Genomic DNA, 22,284 nt, shown 5'->3' with positions numbered 1-22,284 from the left:
GGAGGACTCCCCTGATGAGGACGATGAGAGTGACGACGACGACGGTGATGATTCCGAGGGGATGGCGGCTCACCTCGACCGGATCCTAGAAGACCTACCGCAAACCGATATCGCTACATCACTTGCGGGGGCCTCTAAGGAGCCACAAGGTGAACCTCGCGACGGGCACCAAAAGGGTCAAGCCGATACGCCCCCTGCTCACGCCCAGGGTCGGGCCGTTCCTCCGTCGCAACCCCTTCTGGTGTCTGGCCTGGTCCATAGGGTCAAAACTTTGATGACGGGGCCGTTCACTCGGGGCCGTGCTGCCATTGCGGCCTCGAGCCAAGGGGAGGGCGTCAGAGGAGCACCAGTCCTGGCTGGCTGGAGGCATGGAGTCGAAGCCCGCGCCTGCCCAGGAGAAGCTGGGAGCCACGACGCGCGGCAGCTCAAGACCTACTGGATGTGGCACCGGTAGGAGGGTCGTCCTTCCTATGGGGTAAGGCCTTCAGACCATGATTCTGTTTTCATTTCCTTATCCGTTAATACGGTATCCACCGTCTAAAGCCCCCTTCTTCTTTGCTCAGGTTGAAGAGGTCGTTGGAGCAGGCCCAGCCCTTGATGGCAAAGAGGCTCAAGGTGGGGACAAGCTCCAAGGGCCTGGGTAAGTAACTCGCTCCACTTTTCATTGTCTTGGGGCTAGCTTTATTTAGCACAGAGTTCTTTTGTGACCGATGTGTTGTTTTTGAGGTGTATGCAGGTTCTCCCGATCCTCGACCGCCTACTGGTGATGATAGGGCCCCTCCTCGTCTGTCAGAGGGGGGCGACGGCTCTGTGATCGTCTCACCGTCCACTGGACAGGTCGAGATGCCTTGTCCCCATGGTCAAGAGGGAGCCCCCAAGCACCCAAGTCAGGAGGGCTGGGTGACTCCATCACTATAAGTGATGAGTCTAGGGACAGCCCGCACTCCACCGGCGCTCATGTCGCGGACAAGGGGGCCGAGACGCCTAAAGTCGAGGGTCGGACTCCATGGTCCATCGGGCTCCACTCCATCGAGGAGAAGAAGAAGAAGGACGAGGAGGAGCAGAGGAGGAGAGAAGAGGGAGGAATGAAAGAGGATAAGGAAGCACAACACCATCTGCAGGGGCAGCGGCAGCAGGAGGCGCTGATGCAACGGCAGCAGCGGCAGGAGCAACCGCAGCAGCAGCAAAGAGGCACGGGAGCCACCGTAGCAGCAGGAGGCACAGGAGCAGCTACGACAAGAGGAGGCGCAGAAGCAGCTGCAGAAAGAGCAGCAAGCGCAGCTCAAGGTGCAATTGGAACAGCATCGGCAGCGAGAGCTACAGGAGGTTCAGCAACAACAGCAAGAGCGGCTGCGGCAGCTGGAGGGCTTGTTCGAGCAGCAACCGCAAGGTTCGCACGACCAGCAGCCGCAGCCGCCGCAAGGGCTCGAGACGGGGAAAGAGGAGCAGCCGCTATATGGCCCTGTGACTCCCGTGTGGCTCCGTCTTGGGGGGCCCACCACCATTCCAGCCAAGCCGTGGCGGGAGGACGGCGTTGTGGCGCTGGCGTGTGCCATGCGCATGCCGGTGGATCCCAGCTCGGCGATTAAGGGCTCCCTCTATGGTATCGAGGGGATCGCCCCGGGTTTCCTTGAGGGTCGACAGCCATGGGAGGATCTAAGTGCCGACGGGGCAGACGAGGCTGGGACCTCTGGCGGCGGTGAGGTGGACGAGACAGGGACCTGGACGTCCGTTGATGACGACGGGCGATTCCCCTCCCTTATTGATCTGTTTCTTCATCATGGGGGCTCGCTCGAGACGGTGCAAGAGCTCATCCGGGCATCAAGGCGCGTACGGAGGAGGAGATGGAGCACTGGGGTCTTCGGAGGATCCGCCTTCGAGCCTCTACTTCACCGGATGAGCCCAATATCATGATGGATGATCCGAAGGAGGCGGAAAAGTGGGAGCACCTCGAGGAGCATCGTCTTTGGATGAAGCACGTCGTGGGCCTCATGTCCGATATTGTCATCAACGGCTTGGGACGAGCTTTCTTTGTAAGTATCTCTAGACTTTCATTACGTAGGATTTCTCGCTAGGACTGCGCTACGACTGTCTTGTGATTTACTGCAGGATCTAAAAGAGACCTCCTGACTGAAATCAGGTTTTATTCATGCGACTAGGGGTGGTTAGGAGCAGCTCCCTCTTCTTAAGGATCAACTCCTTGAATCACAAGAAAAGCTCCTCCAGTCCTACAAGGCTCTTACGGCAGCTTTGGAGGAGAAGAAGGAGAGGGAGGCCGCTCTGACTGAGGCCCGGATGACTCTCTCTAGTATGGACAACAAAGTCTCCCGGGCGAAGGGAGATGCCCAAGTCGCTTGAGAGGACTCGTAGAAGGCAAAGGAGGAAGCCGTGCAGTCGAGGGAGCGGGCTGTCTTGGCTAAGGAGGCGGCTACCAAGGCACAGGAGTAGGCCGTGCGGCATAAGGGTGAGGTCGCCGAGCTAGACAAGGAGAAGAGGCTCATCGAGTCGGATCTTGTCGCCACCTAGAGCGCCTACAGCAGAATAAAAGAGGAACTTCTAAAGAGTGAAATCGCTCGAGGCGCTGCGGACGAGGCCGAGAAGAAGGCCCGCGAGGATCTCAAGACAAAGCGAATCTGCTCTCACGGCCTTTTTGACGACGTTGATCGTCTAAAGAGAATGTGGCGAGAAAAAGAGGAATCTATCTTCGGGTCGGGTAAGATGATCGAAGACCTGCAGGTCAAAAATACGGATCTAGCTCGCTCTTGCAAGGAGATCGAGAGGGCTAAAACCGACCTTGTTGGTGAGAACACGGCTCTCGAGGAGAGGGCTCGCGGTAAGTTTTTCATACCCTCATATTTCTTTTGTTTGGTCTTCTTTTCTAATGTCTAATTGTCGAGGATATCAGTAAGGGGTACCCTAACTGATGTACATAGCGAGAGCATCCGTACGAAAGTCGAGACCTCTGAGTCGATGCCCTCCCCAGTTGTATGCACGGTCCTCGACGACCGTAGCCTCGAACACGGAAAGAGCGTCCAGCGAATCAACCAAGGCTCGAGCGCCAGCTACCGTCGAATACGGAAACAGTCTCGTACGAATCGGGAGGCCTTGAGTGCAAGGACGCCGTCCGCCGCCTAACATGGGCATGAGAACCAGGGCATTTAATGCGCCTGCCACGTTCTCACCTAACCCGTCAGTCACGGGAAGCGTGATAGGGAACAAGCACCCGTCCTGTCATTCTTTTTGCAGCCTTCCCCACCAAACAAGCCAGAACGTGGCAGGGCGCAGGGAGTGGGTTAGAACGTCCAATCAAGACCCTCCTCGAGACGCCCAAGGTCAGCGCTCTAGCCAGCGAGGCATTCCGCGACACCTGACCCTCGAGTAGACGTGTTTCCTTCCTGGGGAAGGGTCGGGCGACGAATGACAGCACCGCAACCACTCTGACGTAGCTGTTACCACGACGTATAGGCATGCAATGGATAAACTAGTCCAGGATGGCGCACAGGAGCAGGATTTAGGGGCACGCGTAATCATCATCAAAGTACCGAGACAAGACGGCTCGAGGCCATGTCGGTACGGAGGCCTCGAGTAGGTCAGCACGCCATACCTCTATCGACCCCTACTCTGTCGCCTATAAATGTACCCTAGATCTCTCCTTGGAACTATAAAAGGGGAGGTCCGGGAGCGGATACAGGACACGCGACACAACACAAGACATACGTAGTAGAGCAACCTTACTCCATCTCAGTTCATACCACGCCTGTATTCACCCCTGTACAAGCACATAGGTGCAAGATAATACAAACTCTCCTCCCCCACTGGATGTAGGGCCTTCTCTTGCCCGAACTAGGATAAATCTTTGTGTCTTTTCTTGCATCACCATCTGGAAAAGGGGAGCACGCATACAAGTTTCACTCATTGGTGTGACTCCCCAGGGGGAAAACACCGACAGTTGGCGCGCCAGGTAGGGGTCCTGCGTGTTTTTCACTGATTTCCCATTCCTTTCCAGATGGCCACTCTCGTTTCGCCGATTCCGCGCTCCACGGTGATTTGGTTCGGAAGCCTCGAGTTAATGTCTACCGATTTCGGCTACGACATGATCCTGCTCTCGGTCAAAGGACCGGGAGGAGCTCGCGTTGCGCCAGCACGATTGAGGGCTCCAAGACGTCCTCACCACCACGCCTCCCCGCCCAAGAAGAGGCGCGGACAGTGCCACCATCACCCCTCAGCCTCGTCACGACCGACAGTTCTGCCAGGCAGGAGGTGACACAGGAGGCGATAGCCCCGCGCGCCGAAACCGCGGGTATGACGGCCCAACGCCACGAGGATCGCACGACGACGATGGGAGATGGCGCGCCCTGCACGCTCTCGCCTGCCGCAACGCTACTTCCACACGAGCTATTCGCCCCAAGAAGAGCGTTGTCGTTCGGCCTGGACAACGCCGCGGCATCGCTTGCCAAGGCGATTTGTCCGAATGCCCAGACGTATGTGGAGAGACCAATGGTCCTCCCACGCAACACTAGAGCACAGCAACGGACGTCCGAGTTGCCGGACTTCTCTCAGATACGAGGCCTCTGTCGCCTAGGGCCTAGGCGATACACGATCACCTCCCCCAGGCAACGGCTGCTGGGGGAGGGACGTGGATGCTTCTACGCCGCCGAGCCGGACTCCGACTCTGAGTCCGTCAGCTACGACCCTACTAGAGAATGCTTCCATATCAACGGGGCGGTAGAAACTACCGACGAGACACAAGACGCCGTTGCTGGTGGCCGAGCCCCTGCAGCAAGGGAAGACCCCAGGACGCCTGGGAACGACGGTCTGGTCGACCCCCCTCCACAAGAAGATAGAGCCGCGCAAATTGCGCAGCTACGAGAGCTCAAAGCGAAGCTCGACGAAGGTCGTGAGCGCTTTGTTCTGCTTCAACAGATCCTCGAGCAGGACCAGCCTTACCCGCCTGGCGGAAGTGTCCGCAAACGGGCTCGAGAGGTACATCGGCAGATCGTCGGAGACGGAGAACCTGAGCAGCCCGTCAGCCGTTTCCCTCGAGCGGGCCAGAATGTCGTGGCGGCGACAATGCTGCTACGCAATATGCCCGAACCATCGAACTCCCAAGCGCGACGCATTCGAGACGAGGTGCAGACTCTACTCCATGTGGCGGCAGTTCAGCAGGCCGAAAGCTCGGCCTCTCGACATCGAGGAGCGGCCACGGAGAAGCGTGACGAGCCAGCCAGAACGAAAAGGAGGTATCGGTCCATCAGCAGCCGCCCCCTCGAGGTAAGAAGATGGCACTTGTTCTCAACCACCCTGTCGACCATCAACGGCGACACGACGCACGACGCGACATCGACGAGAACATCACCGTCGATATGGGCACGCGGAAGAGCGCGGTTATAGCGCTCACCGCGGCGGGCAGTACGACAGCGACGAGGACCGGATGGCCACGGAACCGCCGGGCCCTCGGGTGTTCAGTAGGGCAATCTGCAGCACGCCGCTGCCTAGCCCATTCCGATCCCCGACCAGCATTGCTAAATACAACGGCGAGACCAAGCCAGAGTTGTGGCTGGCAGAATTCAGGCTAGCATGTCAGCTGGGAGGCGCTCGAGGGGACGATCGAGCCATCATCCGACAGCTACCACTTTTTCTCCCCGACACCGCCCGTAGATGGCTCGAAGAGCTCCCGGCCAACCAGATTCACGATTGGGTCGATTTGGTCAGAGTATTCGAGGGCAACTTCAAAGGGACCTACATACCGCCCGGCAACTCGTGGGACCTCAGCAAGTGCAAGCAGAAGTCAGGAGAAACTCTCCGAGAGTATGCTCGACGCTTCTCGAAGCAACGCACTGAGCTGCCACACATCCTAGACCACGACGTCATCTTGCCTTTGTCTCAGGCACCACCAGTCGAGATTTGGTGCGGGAGTTAGGCCAAAATCGTCCTCAGACCGTCTGTCACACCCCAAAATCCTACTTTGGAATGTGACTTAGAAAACACTAAAAACAAAGCCAAAGATTTTATTATTTTATAAACTATTCCAACTTTAGTTATGTTATCAACATTTTAGATAGTGGAAAAATATTGATTTATAATTATTTTTTTTGCATTTCAACTTAGTGGTTTGTTGCATTCATGCCATTGCATAGTGTTTATGTTTGAAAAATGAATTTAAATGTGTATAAATACACTTAGGGTGTGATCCAAATCTCATCTTTCCAAACATCATCTCCAATCTCTAAAACCCTAAATATATGTTGGGTGACCCAACATTGTTTACTTTGTCCCTTTGGACCATATTGCAAGCATCAACCTCATTCCAAAAATATGTGGAGTTTCACTAATAATTCTCTACCAAAAATAATACAAGTTCCTCTATTCTTATCACCATTGATCTTGTTCAATGTTAACTATGTGTAGCCCAATTCTTTCTCTCATTACTGGCTTCATCTCTCTCTTTTTCATCACACAAATAAAAAGGCCCGACTAGTATCTTCTTACTAATGGGCGCCATCCATTCTTTCTGGCTGACCTCTTTCCTCTCTTTTTCATGAAGGTGTGTCGCCCCTCCCCTTCCAGATGCTACCTCGCGTCTTTTCTCTCATAAAAAAATAATAGCACACTATTGCTCTCCACTAAACTCCCTAGACCCATTACCCCTTACTCACTCCTCCTTATTCCTTTTATCTGCTGTAATAACTCAAATGGAGAAGAGCCAGTCATCTCCCTATGTTGTCACACGCCTCTCCCTTCCTCACGCAAAGATAATTCCTCTCTTAATTTCCTTGACTCCATCAAGTATAGATTTATCTCATCTCATCAATTGTATGTAGTGGCAGCCATGAGTCTCTTTCTCTCTTCCTCATGACGCCTATCCTTCATGTAAAATAATGGTAGAATTTAACACTTTAGCCCCTTAATTCACTTGTCTCTTTCATGTGGAGAAATCTTCCTTCGATCTCATCTCTAGGGCGCCTGCTCTCTTCCCTGTCATCTAAAAATAGAAGTAACATCTTCTTCTTTCTCTCTTCATTCTCATGGTCACACCTATTTGTTTATTCCTCACTTGGCAACACTCCTTTACTCCATCCTTGCAAGTGTATGCATGCTGAAGTTAAAACACAGCAGCCCCCTCATCTCTCTTTGCCGCACAATCCCCTCACCCTCATGCAAAAGTAAAAAGCAATACATAATACTCCTCCTTAATCACCTAGTCCACTTGCCTCCTCTTGCATGCACAAATAATCAGCAGCATATCTTTTACCTCTGGCGCATATTCCCTCTCCTCTCATGCAAAAACAGCAGCAGCATCAAATTCCTTCTCCCTTAATTCACTGGGTTACACACATCTCTTTAATGCTCTCTTGACAGCACCCATTTTACTCTACTTTATTTCTCTTCAATTGCATGCACCCATGCAGCAAACCATAGGCATATCTCCCCCTCCCTTTCTCCCCCTCACGCACAACCATCACCTGGACGCCTCCTCCCCTTTACTCTCATGCAAAAATATATGCACCTCTTCTTTACCTCTCTTAATTTTTTTTGACAAAACTCTCTTAAGAATTCTTCTTCATTGCATCAATTTATTTCTTGCTCTTCATTATACAAGCATGCAGCAACATGCTTGTTCTCCTTTCACTCACACACAATCTGATGGCGCCTGCCCTCTCTCCCTCATCTAAAATAACAGCAGCCCTCACCCTTAATTCCTTTTACAAGCTCCCTTTTTATTCTTCTTTACCACTCCCTAAATGCAAAAATGAAAGCTGATGAAATATCCACTCTCTCCTCTATTTCTCATGCATAAACCATGCAGGACACCCCTCTTCATTCCCCTCTTGATAACACCAATTTATCTCACTTCAATTGCATGCATCCATGCAACAAGTGACACCTATATTTTTCTTCTTTTCTCTTCCCCACGCAAGCACCAGGGAGCCTCCTCATCTCCTCCCCTTTCTTCATCTTCCATCAGCCAAGACGCCTGCTGCTCTCCCACCACACCTCCTACCTTCCACTGCTGCTCCTCCACCAAAATGAAGCTCCGATGACACCACCGATCAGTGCTGTTGCAGAAGTGCTCTTGGAGCCCATGGATGCCGACCTTTTTCCATGGTAAGCTGTAGGCACTCCCCTGCTGCTCTCCCTACATGGCATCTTTGTTCCTCATGTCTCCCTCTTGATCTTCTTCGCACGCCGCAGGTCGTTACCGAGGAAACTTGCTGCTGCTTCGTCGGTCCATTGGTCTTGCGGCGATGCCATCACCACTGGCTACCGCTGACCCACACCAAACAGCAAGGTTGCCACTTTCTTTCTCCTCCGAATCATCTGTTCTTGATCCTCTTAACCATATCTTGATCTCTCATGTGGTGCATGATATTTTGCAAGGACAAATTGAAGTTGCCTCAACCGTCAGTGGCCCTATCGTCACCATTCTGCTACTGGCTGCCATCAACTTGATCATCAGCTGCTATAATTTCCCAATGTGAGAACCCACACATTCCCCCTTTGCCTGATGTGTTGTTCTCAGTTGCAACTCATAATCCATAGTTCAAGAATCGGTCAACTTTGATGAAGTTTCCACAAGATCACGCTGCTGTCCCTCGCTAGCTAGCAGCCACTGCATGACCCGTTGTCATACATGCTCCTAGAAATCCACTATTTGGTTTGTCAATCCCTTGAACCCACAGGTGCATAATATACTTATGCATGCTCCTGCAAATTTTTGTCACCATAAGTTCAAAGATAAAAGAAATATCATCATTTCAATACCCGTTGTTCTGCTGTCCTAGATGTTGTGCAACACTAAATTGTTTTGACGTTCCCCATTCATCCATTGATCCATTTGATGAATCCATTGGATAGAATATCCTTCATATACCTGTATATGTCTCCATAAAATTCCATGGCCATAGAGCCCAATACAAAAGAGTTATAAATGTTCTTGTGCATGATGTGTCCCTGCCGCCCTGCAGCAGCATTCCTGCCGGTTGGCATGTGTATTCCTGTTGTTCCATTGCTCCATTGATCGTGTCTTTCAACCACAGCATGTTTTTTTTATGAAACTGGAGGGGTTTTAAAGCCCCTACTGGAATTTTATTGAAAATGAGGAAAAGGCTAAACCGCCAAATACAATCAGGAAACAAAAAAAGTTAGGAAAAAAATCCAAAAGGTCAGGCTTATGCCTATACAAATGACTGAATCCATAAATCTATGTGAGGTTGGTATTTCGCCTTTGCTCTTATAATAACCAGAGCAAATTCTTTCTTGAAGACTTGTTTACACCTGTTGACTGAATGAGGAATATTCCTGAAAATCACATCATTTCGCATTGACCAGATGGACCAGCACATTGTTATCAAAACTTCCATGAAAAAGGGCAGGTTTAGCTGTCTTTTTATACTTTCCACAATAAAGCCCACATCCTGAGAATTGGGGATAATTAGCTGCAAACTGGACCAGCAAGCCAAAGAGAAAGGGCAATGGAAGAGAAGGTGAAGTATGTCTTCATCTATTCCTAAGTTGCATAACACACAGTGGTAATCTGGAAGGGACATATGTTTACGCTTGAGTAGAGCTCTGGTATTTAAACGGTCTTGGAGAACTAACCAGAAGAAAAATTTTCTCTTGTTTTGACAGCAAGATTTCCATAATCATTTGAAAGCCACATGAATCTGATGATGACCAATCAGGTGTTTGTAGCTCTTGCTTGAGGAGAAAAGAACAGAGCCCCATAGATACGACCACTGATCAGGAGTATTGTTGAGGGTCACACTCTGTACCTCAGCCTGTAGGATTTGGTATTGTGCAAAAGCCTCTGGTGAGAGTGGCAAGTGAAACAAATCATAGAAATCTTGAGTGTTGGCTGCCCAATAGAAGGAGGAATTCTGATTGCGCACAAAAGAAAAAAGCTCTGGAAATGCCTCACTGCAGGGGACATCATTCCATATGTCATGCCAGAGCAAGCAAGATTTACCATCTTGAATACTGACCCTAGCCATATCTTTGAAACTGGGTAAAAGCTTGAGGTTATCTCTCCACCAGAATGACCCTCTAAAGGAAAATGATTGTGAGGGGAGCTTATCTCCAGCATAATATTTCTCCCAAACAAGCTGTACCCAAGGGATGTTTGCTTTATTAAAGAATTTATGAAGGTGCTTCAGCAGTAGGCTTTCATTATGTACTGAGAGATTTAGTACACCTAGGCCACCCTCATCCTTGGGTAAAGTCACCATTTGCCAAGCAGCCTTTGGTGGCTTTTTGTTATTAACATCAGAACCATGCCATAAGCAATGTTTTCTGTATTTATCAATGTGTTTGATGATAGTTTTGGGCAGTTGGAAAGTACACATTGCGAATGTTGGGAGAGCTTTGAGCACTGAATTTGTGAGTTCCAACCTCCCTGCTTCAGACAGAAAAGAAGAGAAAGCCACCAGCCTTCTCTCACATTTTGAGACTAGAGGCCAAAAATCAGCTACAGAAGGTTTTGTAAGCCCAAGAGGGAGACCCAAATATGTAAAAGGAAGAGAACCTTTGGAACAACCAAAAGTGGAGGCTAAGATATCCAGTCTTTCTTCAGAAACATTCAAAGGAACCATCATAGACTTGTCAAAATTTACCTGGAGTCCAGAAGAATCAGCTAGTGATGATAAAATGTCCTTTAAATTGTTAAGCTCATCAATGTCACCATTCATGAAAATGAGGGTATCATCAGCATATTGTAATATTGGAAAATCTTGATCAGATAAAGAAGGGATGGGGAGGCTTAGCCTATTATTCATTCTTGCATCATTTAAGATGGACTGAAGGAAATCAGCAACTAAGACAAATAGCAAAGGAGAAAGGGGGTCACCTTGCCTAACCCCTCTTCTACAATTGAAGGTTTTTCCAGGCACCCCGTTCAAAAGTACTGATGAAGTGCCAGATTGGAAAATTAAATTCATCCATTGGAGCCATTTAGAGGGAAAGCCTTTATGCTCCATTATCTTGAGCATGAAACTATGTTCAATTCTATCAAAGGCCTTTTCAAAGTCAAGTTTCAAGATGATTATCTCCCTTCTTGTTTGGTGACAAGTGTGTGCATATTCCAAAGCCCAGGCAATACAATCCTGAATAGTTCTCTGTTTAATAAAACCATATTGGTTTTTGTGCAAGAGAGCAGGTAGCTTTTTCTGTAATCTATTGGCCAACAGCTTGGTTATAATCTTGACTGAGATATTTAACAGAGAAATAGGCCTATAATCATTAATCCTGAGTGCATCATCCTTTTTAGGTACCAATGTGATATGTGATCCATTTATGCTCTGTAGACAAACTGCACCATCATAAAAAGCATCACATAGATTGTAGAAATCCGTATTAATGATCGGCCAGCAATGCTTGATAAAGTCGGTATTGAAACGATCCGGTCTAGGGGCTTTATTAGAAGGAAGTTGTTTAACCCCATCATCAACTTCAGCTCTTGAGAATTCAAGGACGAGACTAGAAAGATCTGTGTTGTTTACAAAAAAAGAGGGCAGATCAAAATGAAGGGGAGAGGGGTTACTTGTGCCCAATCTTTCTTTGAATGATACCCAAATTAATTCTGCTTTTTCGTGATGGCTGTAAAAGGAGCTTCCCTGGTCATCATCCAGTCTTGTAATAAAGTTTCTCCTATGCTTGATAGTGGCTTGTGCATGAAAGAACTTGGTGCTAGCATCTCCCAAAGTGACCCACTTAATATGCCCTCTTTGCTTCCAATAAGTACTCTGTTGCTGTAGAAGTGAAATCAATTTTCTTTCAAGTGACTTTCTGAAGTTCCACTCAATGATACTGAGATATCTGAATTCCTCCAACATATTAACAAAAGTGAGTATCAACTTAACATTAGCAATATTTTGTTTTAGATTTGATAGAGTTTGATTCCATTGTTTCAAAACTTTTCTCAGGATCTTGAACTTAGCACTTGAACCTGATTCATAAAGTCATCCCTTTGTAGCCAAAAATTTTCAAATCTAAAGATACCACCTTTGGGAATATCTGTGGAGATGCTAATGAGACAAGGAACATGGTCTGAAGTCTCCATGACCAGAGTAGAGACAAACGTATTCAGAAAAGAAAAAGTCCAATTAGGCGATGAGAAGAACCAATCTAGTCTTTCCAAAAGAGGAGGAAGCTGTTTATTTGTCCAAGTAAAACGTTGACCTTTTAATGGTAGTTCCACCAATCCCAATGCACTAATTGCTTCATTGAACATCACCATGTCAGCTACATCAGCACCTGGTTTGTTTCTGTCCAAAGGGTTCCTATAAAGGTTAAAATCTCCAACCACTAACCAGTCAACATTATCCGGCATTTGAATGTTCTGAAACCATTGTATAAACTTCTTTTTCCCAGCAGGGGTACAGGGCGCATAAATATTAGTTAGGATCCAACTAGCATTATTATGCACACAAGAGAAAAGAACAGAAGTGGCATAACTATTTTGGAAAATCAAAGACCCAGAGAAGACTGAACCTTTCCAAATGATAATCGATCCTCCAGAGGCCCCATTAGAAGGGAGGAATTCGAAACAGTCAAAGTGAGTTGGGCAAAACAGACGAATGAAGGTAGAATCAAATGAAGCACGTTTTGTTTCTTGTAAGCAAATAACATCACAATTATTTTCAGAGATACGGTCTCTGATAGCATTCCGCTTTTTCTCTGAGTTAATACCACGGATGTTCCAGCTTAACACTTTCCATAGTTTAACAGCCATGAAACAAGTTTATGATAGCAAAAGAAGCATCTTAGAAAGCTAAGATGGCTAAAACTAATCTTTGTTTTGTGGGGCCTCCTCATCAGGATTGCCTTCTGGTATCTCTTTGGAGTCGTTGTGTGAGGCTCTGTTTGATTTGCTGTCTTTCTTGGGTCTTTCCACAGCGGCTTTTTAGCTGGTCTGTTATTCAGGGCCTCCTACGTCATAGAATCAGGGTCCAGATTACAAAAGGACTTCCCAAGATCACGAACACGCTTAGCCTTGCTTGGGGCTGCCGGGATTGGAATAGAGGGAGGTGTTGGAGTTTCCACAGCTACACTTGTAGGGGCCATATCCCTACACACACCTCTGAGAAATTTGGTGGCAATAGGATTCAATATAAAAGAGATATCATTTTTCTTGTGCTCGCTGTCTTTGCTGCCCTGCTGCCGCGTTGCAGCCGATTGGCGAGTGCGTTCCTAAAAATCCATTACTCCATTTGTCGAATCCTTTTACCCACTTGTGTATCATGAACTCGCATATACATCTGTAAGTTGGCTTGTCCATAAGTGCCATAATGGCCGAGATATCGAGGCCGTGGCAACTGCTACTCCTGCTGTCCAGAAATCAGCCATGCCACCCATCCTATGTTTGTGTTTCCTGGCTCATAGATGGCCAAACCATCATTCCCTTTTGCTAGAACATAACTCATACCGTCCACAGAGACCCCACACCATGGATTGTTGAATGTGTTGATAAGAGTACGCTATCAGTGATCATAAGCCTGCTGTCCGCTGCAGTGCACAACCTGCGTGCACCGATGTCTCGCCGTGCTCCCCTTTAATGAAGCATTCACCCTGCTGCAGCCACTGGTCAAAATATGTTCCAAAATGTCCTCTTTACCAATCCAAATAGTCATCATCATATCCTAAAGTAGGTTGTCAAACCTAAGCTATAGGTTCATCCTCACTTTTCGCTATGTAACCATCATCTCATCATTGTTGGCAAATTCAATCTTTGCCAACCACCACCATTGTTTTTAGGTCTTCATGTTCTATGTCAGGAAACAAATGCTTTTGTTAGAATCTCACCATATCATCTCACTATTGTGTATCCCTTACCATGTATAAGTTTCCTTTCATTAAGGTTGCATAGTCAACTGATCTATCTCTTAATTCTTTGTATGCTTACTTCATAAAATGTCCTATCCATATTGTATACAGTCCTCTCGTCATTTGCCATTCATCTATAAATCCTTATACTCTAGCTCTGTTTTGTTGTTTATGCCCTCATACGTCCGTAGTTACAAGCCTTACGTGTTTAAAACCTTTAAGTCTTATTTTGTAATGCTTGGTGTATTGTTTTTAGGTTCTCTTGTGATGCTTGCATCGATTGTTTGCTGACGTTAGAAGTGGAGCTACATGAGGAGTATATCTTTGAGAAGTGGAACCATCGGCAAGTGTTTTGGAAGGCAAGTGTAACATGAGTATCCTTGTTACCTAATAACTATATAATCATCTTTTCATATGCATGTGTCTAATTTGATGAACCCTTAAGGACTTTACCTAGAACTATTGCATCTTGTATCCTTGTTTACCCTGGGGTTATGCATATGGGTAGTTTGCTTAGTTTGCAATCACCAAACTGTATCATATTAATACTAATTAATGATTATGGAATCAATATTATAATGATGCTTTCTAGCAACATGGATATCAGGGGGCTAGAGAATTGGGCCTTTTTGGGTGCTCTAGTCTGCCCTCCGTAAGGACTGAATCTTAAAGCGGCAACCCAGGACTTACAGTACAACCATGAGAATCACATGGCTCTGATCTTAATCAAGTATCTAGTACGTCTCTAGCTTGTTAGTGGTTACCGAAAGGCGCAAGAGGGGGGTGCCTCGTGGTGTATAGGCTTGCTCCTACCTTGGTGTGTATAGTGCTGTGACCACATGTGCCTCTTGGAGGAGGTCTCTATGCACACTTGCCACTGAAACCTTGCGGCCACTAACTAGTTAGGGTGTCTAGTGAAAGGTTACGTAGTGATCCCTGCCGACTTACCTTGGAAGTGAGTCAAGAGGTTGGCCCCCTCAGGCAAAGGGCAATCACGACTCATGGGTAAAGATGTACACACTCTGCAGAGTTATAAAAACTGATATATCAGCCGTGCTCTCGGTCAAGAGCGGCCTGGATCCTTTTCGAGATAGATAGTTCAATGGATTATTTGGGTTGATGATTAATTTTGATGATAATTATAATTATCACCATGGGCGCTTAAGCATAACCTATAAACATAGGTCTAATAATAAAATAACTAAAAATGCTTATCGCAGTCAAACCAAGTCAAGCCTTTTGAGCCTTGCATTCCCCTCATGTTATACTTGTTGAGTATGGTGCGCTCACACTTGCTTTACATTCAACAATCAAAAATCCCGGATGGGTACCAGATAGTGATACAAAGGCGGAGTTCCCTGAGATGTTCCAGGAGTACTAGGCGAGTGTACCCCCAGTCAACCGTCCCTGTGGAAAATGGAGACCCAAAGTGAAGATTAGGATTAGTTTCCGCTATGCTTTGTAATAGATGTAAGCTATGTTGTAACTATGTTCCGATATATAATAAAGCATTGTTCTTGATATTCTCCATATTTGTCGCTATATGTGTCGTGTGGACATCCTGGGCACACATATAGTTAGCGCTTGGTCTTCTTTAGAAAACCGGGTGCGACACCGTCGACGAGCTGATGGACGTAGTGGCGAACTACGCTGCAGGGGAAGAAGCGGTCGGCGCCTTCTTCAACTGCGAAGGAGGGAAAGGCAAGTCGCCTACCGACGATGATGAGGGCCCCAGTCGAGGTCCCAAGAAGAACAAGAAGAAGAAGAAGAAAGCACGGCCTTTCCAGCAGGAAGCCCTCGACGATGATCTCGTCGCCGCCATGGAGCGCAAATGGCCTCGAGGATCCCCAGAGGGGGCTATCTTCAACAAAATACTGAAGGAGCCCTGCCCTTACCATAAGGGAGGGGCAAACCACAAGCTCGAGGACTGCCATATGCGGAACAAGCACTTCGACGGCCTGGGGTTCAAGAAGGACGACCATATGAAAGAAAAAGAATGGTGACAAGGGGGACGACAAAGACTACGAAGGTTTCCCAGCCGTCCACGACTGCTACATGATCTACGGTGGACCCTCGACGCAGCTAACCGCAAGGCAGCGCAAGAGGGAGCGCCATGAGGTCTTTGCGGCAAGGATGGCAGTGCCCTAGTACCTCAGCTGGTCAAGCACCCCCATCACCTTCGATCGAGATGACCACCCCGACAAGGTAGTCGCCTCTGGCGTCTACCTGCTCATCGTCGACCCCATCATCGTCAACACCAGACTCTCGAAGGTGTTGATGGACAGCGGCAGCAGCCCGAACATCATCTACCTCGAGACCCTCGACCTTCTTGGCATCAACAGGGCGCAGCTCCAACCAAGCACCGGCAGCTTCCATGGTGTCGTACCTGGAAAGAAGGCGTTGCCGGTAGGTCGAATCGACCTGCCGGTCTGCTTTGGCACGGCGGCCAATTTCAGAAAGGAGACCTTCACCTTTGAGGTGGTGGGATTCCGGGGCACGTACCACGCCATCATCGGGCACCCGGGTTATGCCAAGTTTATGGCTATCCCCAACTACACCTACTTGAAGCTGAAGATGCCCGGACCCAAGGGCGTCATCACCGTCAGCTCCTAATACGAGCACGCGTACGAGTGCGACGTCAAATGCGTCGAATATGGGGAAGCTGTCGAGAACTCCACCGAGCTTGCCTCGAAGCTCGAAGCCCTGGCCGTAGAGGCTCCAGAGCCGAGGCTCCACGCGGGCTGCTTCGAGCCGGCAGAAGGAACGAAGAACATCCCGCTCGACCCCAACAACTCCAACGGGGCAAGGTGCTGACGATCAGCGCCGACCTCGACCCCAAATAGGAAGCCGTGCTCGTCGACTTTCTCCGTACAAACGCCGACATGTTTGCATGGAGTCCCTCAGACATGCTAGGCATACCGAGGGAACTCGCCAAACACTCCTTGGAAATTCGGGCCGGTTCAAAACCAGTGAAATAACGGTTGTGTCGCTTCGACGAGGAGAAACGCAAGATCATTAGTGAGGAGATCCACAAGGTTTTGACGGCTGGATTCATCAAGGAGGTTCACCATCCAGACTAGTTAGCAAATCTTGTACTAGTTAAGAAAAAGAATGGGAAAATGAGAATGTGTGTCGATTACACAAGTTTAAATAAAGCATGTCCGAAAGTTCCTTTTCCATTGCCACGTATCGATCAAATTGTTGATTCTACTATGGGATGTGAAACCCTTTCTTTCCTTGATGCATATTCTGGTTACCATCAAAAAAAATGAAAGAGTCCGACCAGCTCACGACATCTTTCATCACGCCTTTTGGGATGTACTGTTATGTAACCATGCCGTTCGGGCTTCGGAACGCGGGAGCAACATACCAACGATGCATGCTCCACGTGTTTCGCAAACACAAAGGGTCGACGGTCGAGGCCTACGTCGACGACATCGTCGTCAAGTCAAAGCAACGAGGAGACCTGATTCAGGACCTCGAGATCGCTTTCAGTTGCTTACGCGCCAACAAGATCAAGCTCAACCCCGAGAAATGTGTCTTTGGTGTACCCCGAGGCATGCTCCTAGGATACATAGTCTCCCAACGTGGCATCGAGGCCAATCCCGAGAAAGTCTCGGCCATCACGAGAATGGGGCCGATCCGAGACGTCAAGGGAGTGCCAAAGGTCACGGGATGTTTGGCGGCGTAAGTCGTTTTATCTCGAGGTTGGCAGAAAAGGCATTGCCACTGTATCGGCTCTTGAAAAAAGCCGACCGTTTCTCTTGGACCCCCGAAGCCGAGGAAGCCCTCAATAACTTGAAAAAAAAACACTGACCTCTGCCCCGGTCCTGGTGCCACCTCAACCCGCAGAACCTCTGCTTCTGTACGTTGCCTCGACGACCCAGGTCGTCAGTGCGGCAGTGGTGGTCGAGAGGCAGGAAGAGGGGCATGTGCTGCCAGTCCAGAGGCTGGTCTATTTCTTCAGCGAGGTGCTCTTAGAGACCAAGGCACGGTACCCACAGATCTAGAAGCTAATCTACGCTGTGATCCTCGCCCGATGCAAGCTGCAACATTACTTCCTCGGCCACCCTATCACAATGGTCTCGTCCTTCCCCTTGGGTGAGATCATCCAAAGTCGGGAGGCCACGGGAAGAATCGCTAAATGGTCGGTCGAGCTCATGAGTGAGACCCTCACTTATGCGCCCCGCAAAGCTATCAAGTCTCAAGCTCTAGTGGATTTCATCGCGGAATGGACGGACTCCCAGCTCCCCCCGGCTCAAGTTCAAGCATAACTATGGACGATGTATTTCGACGGGTCTCTCATGAAGACAGGAGCTGGGGCGGGCCTGCTATTCATCTCGCCCCTAGGCGTCCATATGAGGTACGTCATCAGGATACATTTTGCTGCACCCAACACCGTTGCGGAATACGAGGCCCTTGTCAATGGGCTGAAGATCGCCATCGAGCTAGGAGTTCGACGCCTCGACATTCGAGGCGACTCCCAACTCGTCATCGACCAAGTGATGAAAGCCTCCAACTGCCACGACCCAAAAATGGAGGCGTACTGCAAGGAGGTACGTCGGCTCGAGGATAAGTTCCACGGCCTCAAGCTCGTTCACATCGCCCGATGCTACAACGAGGCAGCCGACGAACTCGCTAAGATCGCGTCGACTCGAGGCACGGTCCCGCCCGACGCATTCTCGAGAGATCTCCATGAGCCATCCGTCGACTTGGGCTCAGGGGCTGACGTTGAAACCACCACCCCCCAACGAACCGACGCCATCGAGGCACTGCTAGCGGAAGTAGAAGTGATGGAGGCAGAACAGCGTCCCGGTCGATCGTTCGACTAGCGCACACCGTTCCTCGACTGCTTAATTCGATGCGAGTTACCAGAAGATCGTTCCGAGGCCCGCCGTATCGCTCGACGAGCTAAATCGTATGTAATCTACGGCGAAAGCAACGAACTATACCGACGAAGCCCGATGAAAAACTTGTAGTGATGTATCACCATAGAAGAAGGCCGAAAACTCCTCGAGGATCTACACTCGGGGGCTTGTGGCCACCACGCTGCTCCGCGGACCCTCGTATGGAACGCTTTTCGATAAGGCTTCTACTGGCCAACGGCCGTAGCTGGCGCCATCGAGCTCGTACGCTCGTGCCATGGGTGTCAATTTTACGCCAAGAAGACGCACCTTCCCGCCCACGCTCTCTAGATGATCCCCATCACGTGGCCGTTCGCGGTGTGGGGACTCGACCTAGTAGGGCCTCTACAGAAGGCAGCAGGGGGATACACCCATTTGCTGGTGGCCATCGACAAATTCTCCAAATGGATCGAGGCTCGACCCATCACGAACATCCGCTCCGAGCAGGTCGTCCTTTTCTTCACCGACATCATCCACCGGTTTGGGATTCCCAATGTTATCATCACCGACAACGGCACTCAGTTCACCGGCAAAAAGTTCTTGGACTTCTATGACCGGCATCACATCCATGTGAACTGGTCCGCAGTGGCCCACCCTCGAACTAACGGCCAGGTCGAGCGTGCCAATGGCATGATTTTACAGGGGCTTAAACCAAGAATCTATAACCGGTTGAAGAAATTCGGCAAGAAATGGGTCGAAGAGCTCTCTTCGGTCCTATGGAGCTTAAGGACGACGCCAAGCAGGGCCACGAAATACACCCCGTTCTTCATGGTCTACGGCTCTGAGGCTGTGCTTCCAACAGACCTCGAGTATGGGTCCCCTCGACTCAAAGCCTACAATGAGCAGTCAAATAAGGAGACTCGAGAGAACGCGGTCGACCAGCTCGAGGAAGCTCAAGACATGGCTCTCCTCAACTCCGCCAGATACCAGCAGAAGCTCCGACGCTACCACGACAAGCACGTGTGCAAAAGAGATCTGAACGTGGGTGATCTCGTCCTACGGCGGTGGCAAAGCAACCAAGGACGCCACAAGCTGACTCCGCCCTGGGAGGGCCCATACGTGGTAGCCGATGTCCTGAAGCCAGGGACATACAATCTCGCGGACGAAAATGGGGCAGTCTTCACCAACGCATGGAACATCGAACATTGATTCTACCCCTAGAATTTCAAAGCTTTATGTTCCCATGTACATTCGGTACCAAGACCTTATGAATGAATGCATGAATGAATAAGATCTTCCCTCGAGTAATTTACTTTTTCGTTGGTCGAAATCTCGACGTTAGAAGGGAGTACCAACTATGAACCATCATAGTCGATGCCCCTCGGGGGCTAGCAGGGGGGACCCCCCCAATTGTCAAAAAAACCAAGCGATTTTTTTCTTTCCTACCAGTAAACCTCGCACGATCGAGTAGTAGAGGCACCTCGAGCCCCTTAAGGGCCGAGAGACGACGAGTCTGAGAACTCCTATGCCCCCGGGCTATGTTAACTCTACTCGCTCCCTCACCCTCGAGGCAATCGAGGTCGCCTTAACAAAAGACCAAACAGGGAATACAAACGTAGGCAGAAAGGAAACAAAAGAGGATGCGAACAATGGAATAAGCAAATACTCAGAGATCTTATAAACCACTTAAAAAATACAGTATCACTTAAGACAAAAATAATAAGTACTGTACAAGGGGCCTTAGCACCCCGAGTAGGCTCGCAGGCCTCAGTCTGCATCTCGGCCCTCACCACCCTCGTCTACGCCCGGGCTAGCCTCAGGAGAAGTACTTTCGGCTCGAACAACTTAGCCAACCTTTCCCCAGGGACCTCCGCATCGTTGATCAAGGCGTGGAGCCTCTCCTCGTTCTCCGCGTCGGTCTTGGAGATGTCGGTGACGAAGCCGTGGGACACCACCTCCATATCATAAGAAAAGCCTAAGCAGACGACCGCCATTGACCGCTTCACTCCGATATGAAGAGCATCCCACACTCGACCCCTCAGCGTTGCACCTAGGTAGCACAGCTTATCAACCAGTGCATTGCCTCAAGCCACCTCCCTCGACTCGTCTATAGGCTCGAGCTCCCAGGAGGCCGAGAGATCGCTTATCGCAGTCCGTAGCCGACCATTCAAAGCGACCTCTCCCTCGAGCTGAGCTTTGGTAGAACGGGCCTCGACTTGAGCTGCGAGCAGTTCATCCTTAAGCCCTATAAAGACCAACGCGGAGAAGTTAGGCAACACAAATCATGCCTTTGAAAGAAAACATGATAGTAGAAACGTACCGCGAATCTTCTCCTCTAGAGCGGTGTTCTCGCCAACAAGGTCGGTGTTGGCCCTCTCGATCTCTTTGTAGGAGCGCGCCAGGTCGGTGTTGGCAACCCGTAGGTCTTCGATCGCCTTACCCACCTGTGCAATGGCTCCATCTTTCTCCAACAACGATCTCTTCAGACGGTCGACGTCATCACAGAGGCTGCAAGATCGAGCCCGCTCCGCCTCGAGATCCTCGAAGGCCTTCTTCTTGGCCTCCTCTGCGGCGCTCCGAGCGATCTCGCCCTTCCCACACTCCACCTTCATCTCTTGGTAGACCTCTCGGGTAGAGGCAAGGTCAGCCTTGAGGAGAGCCTTCTCCTTGTCAAGATCGGCAGCTGCGTCCTTATAAAATTTGGCCTCTTCCTGGGCCTTGGACGCAGCCTCCTTGACCGTCATGGTCCGCTCCCTCAGCAGCGCGGCCTCTTCCACCGCCTTCCTCGAGGCCTCTCGAGCTTCAGCCAAAGCAGCCTCCCTCTCCTTCTTCTCCTCATCGAGCGCCAAAAGCTCCTTGTAAGCCTTGAGGAGCTTCTCCTGCGATTCCAGGAGTTGGTTCTTGAGGATAGGGAGTTGCTCCCAGCGGCCCCTTGTCGCGTGGATAAAGCTCGATTTTAAACGGGAGGTCTCTTTTAGATCCTGCGAATCAGCAGTTGGACAGTAAGAACACAAAACCAAACGACCTATGATAGCTAAGGCCCAAAAATACTTACAAAGTAAGTCGGTCCGAGCCCATTGTTGACCACGTCGGACAGGAGCCTCACCACATGCTTCATCCAGAGGCGAAGCTCCTCGAGATATTCCCACTTTTCGGCCTCCTTCCGATCATCCAAAAAGATGTTAGGCTCGGATGGGTCGGTGGAGGCTCGAATGCGGATCCGATCAGGGAACCAGTTTTCCATCTCCTCATCCGCACGCGCCTTGACGCCTCGGATGAGCTCTTTGATAGTCTCGAGCGACCCCCCATGACGCAAAAACAAGTCGATGAGGGAGGGGAATCGCCCGTCGTCATCCACGGTCTTCCAAATTCCGGTTTCACTAGCGCCACCGCCGCCCGACGTCCCGGCTTCGTCCTCCTCGCCGGGAATGCAATCCTCTCATGACCGACGCTCTCGAAGGAATCCAGGAGCGATCCCCTCGATGCCGTAGATCGTGCCCTTGATCTCGGACTGAGGGTCTGCCGAGGTGCGCATCATGCAAGTAACGCCACCACACCGTCCGCCCGCCCTGGCTCAGCCGGGATAGAAGCGGGCGCTCCGGACAGAGCCACGTAGGGGTTG

The 22,284-nt window shown here is 49.8% G+C and overlaps 1 protein-coding gene across 1 annotated transcript; it reads left to right on the top strand.

The window, feature by feature from the left end:
* LOC110434780 (transcription activator MSS11-like) lies at positions 369 to 1,914 on the top strand. The gene is made up of 5 exons (XM_021459505.1): positions 369 to 475; positions 564 to 640; positions 737 to 788; positions 866 to 1,205; positions 1,303 to 1,914. Exons 1-5 carry the CDS (start codon positions 369 to 371, stop codon positions 1,912 to 1,914), a joined length of 1,188 nt encoding a protein of 395 aa, XP_021315180.1.

Source organism: Sorghum bicolor, chromosome 4, assembly GCF_000003195.3.
Source record: "Sorghum bicolor cultivar BTx623 chromosome 4, Sorghum_bicolor_NCBIv3, whole genome shotgun sequence".
NCBI classification, from domain to species: Eukaryota; Viridiplantae; Streptophyta; class Magnoliopsida; order Poales; family Poaceae; genus Sorghum; species Sorghum bicolor.
This window is presented reverse-complemented; position numbering and strand designations above follow the sequence as displayed.